Source organism: Protobothrops mucrosquamatus, unplaced genomic scaffold (genome assembly GCF_001527695.2).
Source record: "Protobothrops mucrosquamatus isolate PMUCROS unplaced genomic scaffold, P.Mucros_1.0 scaffold1182, whole genome shotgun sequence".
In the NCBI taxonomy this organism is placed as follows: domain Eukaryota; kingdom Metazoa; phylum Chordata; class Lepidosauria; order Squamata; family Viperidae; genus Protobothrops; species Protobothrops mucrosquamatus.
The window spans coordinates 211,569-221,143 of record NW_015387395.1 but is presented as its reverse complement, the minus strand read 5'-3'; the positions used below and the strand labels follow the sequence as shown (position 1 = coordinate 221,143).

The window sequence follows — 9,575 nt, the reverse complement described above, 5'->3', positions numbered from 1 at the left end:
GAGGAACTGAAAAAGAAGCCCTGTGAAATATCGACTCCTAGAGATTTTGGAGTCACGTTTCAAACATTTGTAAGATAAGTGAATGTGGACTTTTGAGGTTGTGAAGACAGGATAGAGTAAAAGTTCTAAGAAAGGCAGGATGCATAGGGAGAACTGAAGATTTCCTGATGTGAAAAAGCTACCTTGTCAATGAACTCTTCATTAGGCTAGCAAGTTATTTTAGATATCTTACATGGATTATTAAAGAGCGATAGTTGAAGGTCAATGGGTTTAAAATCTTTCTTTTAGCATTTAGATACCACTTCTACTACCCTTTGTTATAGCACGATGTACGTGATAAAAGAAAGGTTTTAAAGTAAAAATACTGGTGTTTCATGAGAAGCACAGGAAGCAGTCAGTGTTTCCTTTCTAGAAACATTTCTTGCTCTTTCAAATACATCTCCCAAGTATCAACGTAACATAATTTCTAGAAAAGAATATCAATAAACAGCCCATTAAAACTAACACTTAAAAAATGTTCAAGACACCGTTAACAGGTCAAAGGATGTGATCACAAATATAAATCCAGAAATGGAAGATCACATTCTGAGATCTTTGTTAAGGAAGGCATGTTGTATATGCTGGTGATATTGTATATGTCTTAAATTCCATCCAACCAACTTTGTTCTACAAACAGGATTAAAACAAATTAAAATGAACTTGGCCTTCCCGAGTGACAATATGATATAGCCTTATTATGTACAGAAGGGGGGGTATTGTTCATGTGTGAATTTTAATATCTGCCTGTGTACCTGAAGGGACTACCAATCTCTAAAGGTCAAGTTGGAGACTGCTAATGTAAGGCAATCCTTTCCTTTTGCATAGACAAAGGTGTCCACAGAATCTAGCATTTCATCCAAATAACAAAAGCAGCATTGCAATGCCAACTCTGCCCCTTTCGTGTCATGACACACGTATAAAAGGGTCAGAGTTTCCCTTTTATTTCATACATTCATATCTCTATATATGTAAGTACTATACTATAGGTAATACAACAGGATGGTAGGTTCCAGTTGGTAGTCAGGAACACAAATTAGATACAGCAATTGAATTAAACATCTAAGGCAGTGGGTGGGCTTCTCTTTACTGGATATGTTTAAATAGGGACCAAGTAGCCATCTTTCAAAGATGCTTTAGTTCAGATCCCTGCACTGGGCAGGTAATTTGCCCATTGGCTTAAAAGTTTATTTCTATCTCTACGATGCTAGGAAAGCTCTTAATTAGAAAATCTTTCTGAAAGGAATTGAATGCTCCAGCTCCAAGGTGTCCTTCAATTGTTTTGAGATAGAGCATCAACACAACTGGCCATACAACTATGTATCTGATATTCCAAAAATATCTGGAAAGCACAAGGCTGGGTATCCCTGATGCAACCAAAACAAATATAATGTATAATGTAATCAAAACAAATATAGTGCATTTTCTGTTTGATAATTTATTAGGTATAATATCTAGGATGGTCTTTATGTTTCTAAATTATTTATTAGCTGGCTTAGGAGCAGGAAGAAAATGTGCTGAATGTTAGGCATTCAGCAGCTAAGCTGTGGCCTCCAGTGCAGAGCTTGCCCAGCGTGGAGATATTGTGGTTGAAAAGGCAATAACCAAAAGGGAGATTGGGAGACAATCAACATTAGCAGCATAGTACATGAGCATGAGTCATGTACATAGGAAGCCAGAAATGAGACCAAAAGAAAAATGTTCTTTTTATGTAGGTATTTGGTACTTACTAAAAAATTAGTTTTATAACCTGTTTTTAAGTAATTTAAGTGTCTAATTTTGGTTCCTTTTGTGACTATTTTAGTGTGATGATGCTTTTATTATGAGTTGATGTTTGATTGTTTGGTTGTATGGTAGTTCTTGACACTGATTATGTTGTGCTTTGTGCAGAAAGTCGGGTTACAAATGTTTTACATAATAAAAACCAAAATTTAAAGAGGTGTTGGCTTGGCAGAAAACTCTCTCTTTCTCAACCAGAGGCATAATCTGATAGGAAGGATGTAAGATCTGTGAAGGCTAGCCTTAGAAGATGAGTGCAGTGCAGTGTAAGCTGGGGGCTGAAACTTCCTAGATCTGTGAAGGCTAGCCTTAGAAGATGAGTGCAGTGCAGTCTAAGCTGGGGGCTGAAACCTCCTAGAGTAAATGAGTAACAATTCATTTCCAGGAATTAAAAGAAAAAAAACCCCACCAGTCAAATCTCTAAAACCACTTGCCATCTACTTCCAACCACTGACACAGCAAGGAAAATAATCCAAACAACGAATAGCCTGCATTGGAGAGGGCACCCATCGTACAATCAATCTTGGGACACTTCCCAGATTGTAGTAGTTTTTCTGAATGCCAACAGGATTGGTGCTGATCCCTTCAGGTGGAGCACTATTCCAGAGAGAAGGCAAGCTTAATCACATCACGGTTAACCACGGCACATAAGTTTGTCAAGGATAAAGCCAAGGGAAACTAAATGGGTCACTTGAAGAAAAACAGAATTTCTGCCTTAAGGTATCTCTGTGTAAAGAAAGGATGTGCAAATGAATTTAAATGGGTTTCATTTTGTCCATGTCACTATTTTTCACATAGATTCCATTTTGCGTTTGTTTTTTTTTTAAAAAATGTAGAAAACCCGTATTTACTGTTGTTTGCAGCTTTCAGCAGTTGACCCACTTTTCTATGCAACTTAGCTATGTAGGCTTTTTAGTGCAAATCATTCTACCAACTTTATACTTCTTTGTGTGAATATTTGAATGGCAAGAGCACACATTCCAAGCCTCCAGTCAAAATTGGTTGTTGGTGTTATCATTTTTGTGCTATCACACACCTAGTGAAATCCATGCTGGATTCTTTTCCTTCCCTAGCTTTGACAAAGCTTTTTTTCTTCCTCCTCATCCATACCCTTTCTTTGGCTTCTTCCTTCAGTTGCCCAACATACACGGAGACAGGGCGATATTGACAGAAAGAAAACACGGTTTTCCGTTTTTCGTTGCTGAGAACAATCAGCGGGGGGGGGGAGGGAGAGACCTGTGTCTGCTGATGGTCTCTATCATTCTATAGAATCCTTTGATGATCAGAAGCTTGAAAACCATTTCACTAATGTAAATAGCTATGTCAGTTTGGGTTTTGTAATGTCTTTTCCTCTGTTTTGCTTTCTTTAATAGCTGGTGCTATCCACTCCTAATTTGATTGCTTTGTACATGGCTAATCCAAGTGTGTCATTTTGATTTGTAGGCTCGTTGTCCCAAATTATGTCATTGGAGTGTGGCAATAATTCCTGTTCTGCATCCAGATCTTCATAGGCATTTCCAGGCTTTTTGGAGGGAGGGGGGAATGTCATGAATGTGTGAAGAGAAACATCCCTAATTTTTGAAAAAAAGACTCAATACAACTTCAATTTTGCATAGATGATTAGGGAGCTTTTCATGCAATCTGTTTTTAGATGGCTACTGTAACAATGAAGAAGGCAATTTTTTGAAGTCTGCTAGCTCTCAATCACCTGGGGGGAAAAAAGTGAAAAGGCAAGTGTTATAAATGCATAAAGCATATACATTGGGGTATAAGAAAATTTAAACAGAGGGAGGGTTCACTTTCATGGAAATTGGGGGAGAGCACTAAGCCATCACCAATAGCAGGCAAAAGCTCACTGCTGCTGCTTCTCATCTGCCCATAGATCTTCTTACTATCCTCTCATGAGAAACTGGTGTATGTTATAGGGTTGAAAGGCAAAGCAAGTGGAGTTGAAACAGTTGTTCCCTTGGAAGGAAAAGCAATAGAAATGAAAAGGGAGGAAGATAATTCTTTTGGAGGGTGAGAGATTCACTTTCTTCCATGGTCCCTTAAGAAACATGGGTGATGAGAGATGGGCAGCCTTTTTCAGCATAATATTTAACGGCATTTATTTTATGAATTAAGGTACAATTAAACTAGAGGAAATAAGTTTTCTTTCTTTTAAAAGAACTCATATCATCATCATCTTCATTTCAACCAAGGTCCCAATATTTATGAAAAGCTCAAGCTGTAATTTTGCTTTGCTCAAGGAAAGACACCTGAAAGACTCCTGTTCTGCTTTTTGTCATTGCACAATCTACATCCTCCCAAACTCAAAGTTGTGAAAAGGATCCAAATACAGTTTAGCAAGTTATGCAGTCTTTGAATGCCTTCCAAGGTTTGTTGGCATTTCCACTGTAGCTCAGCAGCTGGTACCATCTTTTATATCAAATTCTATGCATTCGATCAGAAGATATTTCAACATTAAACCATTGACGTGATAAAATGACAAGGACAACATTATAGGGCTTCAATTTCCCTTGAAATTGACTACTTATTTGTATTGTGCATGAGTAGTAACTTTCAATAGCTATCTTTTCCAGAGCAAATGTTTTTTTAAAAAAATCTTTCAAGAAACTAGCATAAAGCATAATTACCATAATGTACGGCTGATCCTGTAAAGGGCTGCTCTTACAGCTCAGATGTTCATCTCCTTTTGAAAAAGTGGTAAACTGAATTTGAGGATTCTGAATACCTAAATCAAACTCTTATGTTCTATTTCTTTGGTTTGTTTGCAAGATTTCCCAGCTGCGAGAGCTTAAATAATATTGAGCAATGAATTCATCAAGCTATTAACACAATGGTGTTCTATAAGACACTTAATTAGAATCCCCTTCTTTGTTTATTAGACATAATTTACCATGAAAACCATGAAGAAATTTAGCAGAATCTGCAGTTCTGGCAGTATATTTCTGCCTTTGCTAGCAAGAATGCAAGAATACATACAATACATATATAATATACTAAAACTCTCCTATTTCATTGGGCTTAACATCGATAATAACTGTCGATAGTAATAACATTGCTACCTAACTGTAATTGATAAGACGCTGGATGTTTGCTGTGTAATGATAGAAATACCTTTCTGGATTTGAACTGACTCCAATTTCTGCTCTTCCCCCCTCTTCCTCCTCAGGAATCTTTCAGAGCAAGGGTCCCCAACCCCCAGTCCATGGACCGGTACTGGGCTGCAGCATGCCAACAATCAGTCTGCACAAACAAGCAGGCAGCACACAAAACAACGCATTCTCCAGTCCGTGGAAAAACCTTTCTCCATGGAACTGGTCCCTGGTGCACAAAAGGTTGAGGACTCTGTTTCAGAGAATGTATCCACATTTAAATACCTGATTGATCCATCTTATTTTTTTAAACAATGAACTGGCATGAATAACTCTAATTAAATTAGAGAAATGAATGCAATTCATCAGAGTCTAATCCTTTAAGGATTTGAGATTGTGGATTATGAAGTTCTGGTTCTTCCTTTCTCTAGTTTCCTCCTCCTCCTCCTTCTTTTCTTCTTCCTCTTTATTATTTGCCATGAATGTGAGGTCCATTTTTAGCAACTATGTAGATTCTCTTTGTGACAATCTGTCCCTAACCAATTCTTTAGTTCTTCCTTTTTTTTCCACAATAGCTGAAAACAATAGTAACACGCATGACATTGTATATGTAGTCCTCGACTTGCTATCACAATTGAGCCTATTTTTTTTGTTGCTAAGCAAAACAGTTGTTAACTGAGGTTGGACTCATTTGATGACCCATTTGATGACCTATCTTACCACCGTTTGTTAAGTAAATCACTGCAGGTTCAGTGAATCTGATCTGGCTTCCCCATTCACTTTGCTTGTCAAAAGGATGCAAAAGATGAATACATAACTCTGGGACACTGCAACCGTCATAAATATATACTAATTGACAAGCGTCTGAATTTTGACCAGAGGGTTGCTGCAATGGTCATTAGTGTGAAAAATGGTCATAAGTCACTTTTTTCAATGCTGTTGTAAATTCAAATGATCACTAAACAAATAGTTGTAAGTCAAGGACCCCCTGTATAGCAATATACACAGAGTACTGGACTGAACCAACCATTTATTTGTTTGTTTATGTACTAGACTTCTAGAACTGCCTATCTCATGCATTATAATGCTGAGTTACTTACAAATAACAATTAAAAAACCACCAAAGCAGCACTTCCCCAAACACATTTACTGGACTCCACCTTCACTTAACCCCAACCAGCTAGAATTTGAAGGTTTCTGGGAAGGCAAGGAGGTTAGGGGCCTGCCAAATCTCAGGGGGAAAGGTCTTCCATATTTTGATAACCTCTCTAGTTTTTGTCCCATACAGATGAAACATAAACATATAAACTGTTTGATGCAATTATCCAGATGAAATCTAATTCTGGATTAAAATATTTAATATTTGGCAATAAGACCAAATGAATGGAGGTGAGAAAGATCCTATTGGATCAGATCAAAACAGGACATGAACACAGTTGTACCATCCTGTTTGTACTATCCAGCAATTGTGGTTTTTCTTTTTCCTTGTAACACATTGAAATGATTTTGTCTGGGCATACATACCCCCTTTTATTGTTTTCTTCTATTTTAACTGTGTAAGCATCCCAGAGAAATTTTAGTTAAGTAGCCATCTAAATCTAATACAATAAATAATAAATGTAAAAACTAATATTTATCTATCACAACAGTAAAGGATGCTACCGCTAATATTAAACCTCCATAATCACAATATTGTTAATAACCATCATCATAATATTTAACTATCAGTGAAATATTAGTATTTCTTTGTATTATGTGTTTAAAATTATTGTTCAGCTTTACTTTCTATTATTAGTTTAAATATAAGTTATGTTTGTCCTAGCTGACAGATTATATCTCTATCCATCCCCTAACAGATCAGCCGTACTCATGGTCTCCAACTCAGCTGTCCTTCAGTGAGGAAAGATATTCTCCTGTTTCAAGGAACATGAAAGGATTATCTGGCGGGCGTAATCAATCACAATTATGTTCTGCGCATACTTGTGGTTTACCATCCCCTGAAGATTGTGAACACAGCCACGATCATCTTCATCATGGCCAGGAGTCAAGGCAATCGTATCTTCTCAGCCCAACTGAGAGTTGCCCAGTGGATCATCATCGCTGCTCACCACGAAGCTCCATCCATTCAGAATGTATGATGATGCCCATGGTTATGGGTGATCATATGTCCAGTAGCACTTTCCCCAGAATGCACTACACCTCACACTACGATACTAGGGACGATTGCACCATGTCTCATGCGAACACTAAGGTTAACCGGATCCCGGCAAATTTGCTGGATCAATTTGAGAAGCAACTTCCTCTCCATAGGGATGGCTTTCACACTTTGCAGTACCAAAGGACATCAACAGCAGCTGAACAACGCAGTGAAAGCCCAGGTAGAATACGTCACCTTGTTCATTCAGTCCAAAAACTGTTCACAAAATCACATTCTTTGGAAGGATCTTCCAAGAGCAATGTAAATGGGGCAAAGGGAGATGGCCGAGGTGATGACCATCATCATGGACATCATTCTAAACATAGCAAAAGAAGTAAAAGTAAAGAACGAAAGCCTGAAAGTAAGCATAAAACTGGAATGAGCAGCTGGTGGAGCTCTGATGACAACTTGGACAGTGATAGCACTTACCGAACACCTAGCGTGGTAAACAGGCATCATGTAGACCATATCTCTCATTGCTATCCTGAGGCTCTTCAGGGACATTTTGGGGATCTCTCATTAAAGACTTCAAAAAGTAACAATGATGTGAAATGTTCAGCTTGTGAAGGTCTTGCCATGACCCCTGATGGCAAGTACATGAAAAGGAGCTCTTGGTCTACCCTCACAGTAAGCCAAGCTAAAGAAGCTTATCGGAAGTCGTCTCTTAATCTAGACAAGCCTTTAGTTCATCAGGAAATAAAACCCTCCCTGAGACCATGCCATTATCTTCAGGTAAGTGTGAAATGTTGCTAATATCCTTAATTGAAGAGCAATATACTCTTTTAACATTTGCAAGACAGGATTCTATGGACGTTCTTTCCAGTAGGGTTTTTTTTTTTGTTAAATTTTGTTTAAATTCCCTATTTTTTTCCCAAGGTTCACCTACAGCTAGAAATAAAACATGAAGCAGAGATGAGAAACTGGTTTTATATAATAATAATAATAATAATAATAATAATAATAATAATAATAATAATAATAATAATAATAATAATAATAATAATAATAATAATAATAATAATAATAATAATAATAATAATAATAAAGTTGGAAGGGATCTTGGAGGTCATCTAGTCCAACCCCCTGCTCAGGCAGGAAACCCTATACCATTTTGGATAAATGGCTGTCCAGTTTCTTCTTAAAAACTTCCAGTGTTGGTGCATTCACCACTTCTGGAGGCAGGTTGTTCCACTGGTTAATTGTTCTAACTGTCAGGAAGTTTCTCCTTAGTTCTAGGTTGCTTCTCTCTTTGGTTAGCTTCCACCCATTGCTCCTTGTTCTGCCTTCAGGTGCTTTGGACAAGGAGCAACGGGTGGAAGCTAAGTTGTCCATAACAAACTTTAGGTAAAAGTAAAACATAACTATTGTCATGGAAAAACCCAGTGAAAAAGACAACGAGACAGCAACAGTTTTTTGTGAGGAAATATAATTATCCTATTGAAGCCAGTACATTTTCCTCTCTGGAGCTAGGGGAAGTTTAAATGAGGATATTTTAGAAGAGAAACAATGAGAGTTAAGCACTATTTCTTTTGATTTGCTTTCTTTTTCAGCAGCTGCAAAAAACTGCTAATATTTTTAATTATATGAGATTGCATAATGGATCACACAGGTCATACTGAAACATTGCTATTGATCTTTATGTTAGAGATAATTCATTTATTATATATTTATTTTATTTATTTATTAGATTTTGATTCCACCTTTATTACTTTATAAATAACTCAAGATGGCAAACATACATAATATACTCTTTCTTCCTCCTATTTGCTCCACAACAATAACCCTCTGAGGTAAGTTGCCCTGAGAGAGTGTGACTGGCCCAAAATTATTTTATATATTATAATTTACTTATATTTTATAAATTTATATATTATAAATTATATACATTGCATAGAGAGTAAATTAGTCTATCTTTGAAGCATTGAATCACTGAATCTTCAAAGTGTTGCCTACAATACTGCCAATTTGAACAGAAAATATGTAAATATGATCTGGAAATGGGGGAGATAATCATAGAGCCTTTGTCATGGTCAGATCATGCACTCCTTAGGATGGACTTCCGGACCGCTTCCCCTCGCCGCAGGGAGACGGAACCGCCTAGATGGTTCCGTCCCAGGCTCCTGATGGACACGGAGAGGTTTCTGATGGAGCTTGGGCCATATCCGGAGGAGCTAGGTCACGACTCGGCGGAAGATCAGGCTGCGGCCTGGGATGTGGCCGCAGCCGCAGCACTGGACCGAGTCGTGCCGCTGCGGCCTCTGACCCAACGTAGATCTCAACTAGCTCCTTGGTTTACCGAGGAGCTGAGAGAGATGAAACGCCGGAAAAGACGCCTAGAGAGCAGTTGGAGGGCTACCCGAACCGAATCCGACCGAACACAGGTAAGGATACATGTTAGATCCTACCTTGTGGCGATGAGGGTGGCGAGGTCTAATTACTACTCCACCCTCATTGCGTCATCAGAT

General features: G+C 37.9%; 1 protein-coding gene across 1 annotated transcript in view; it reads left to right on the top strand.

Moving 5' to 3' along the window:
* Positions 1 to 6,825: 6,825 nt before the first annotated feature.
* The window catches only part of DLGAP2 (DLG associated protein 2), a 90,123-nt gene continuing 87,373 nt past the window's right edge, over positions 6,826 to 9,575 (top strand). The window contains exon 1 of the mRNA XM_015820784.1: positions 6,826 to 7,842. Within this exon, the coding sequence (XP_015676270.1) occupies positions 6,841 to 7,842 (1,002 nt within the window). The 5' untranslated portion in view covers positions 6,826 to 6,840. The remainder of the gene's footprint in view (positions 7,843 to 9,575) is intronic.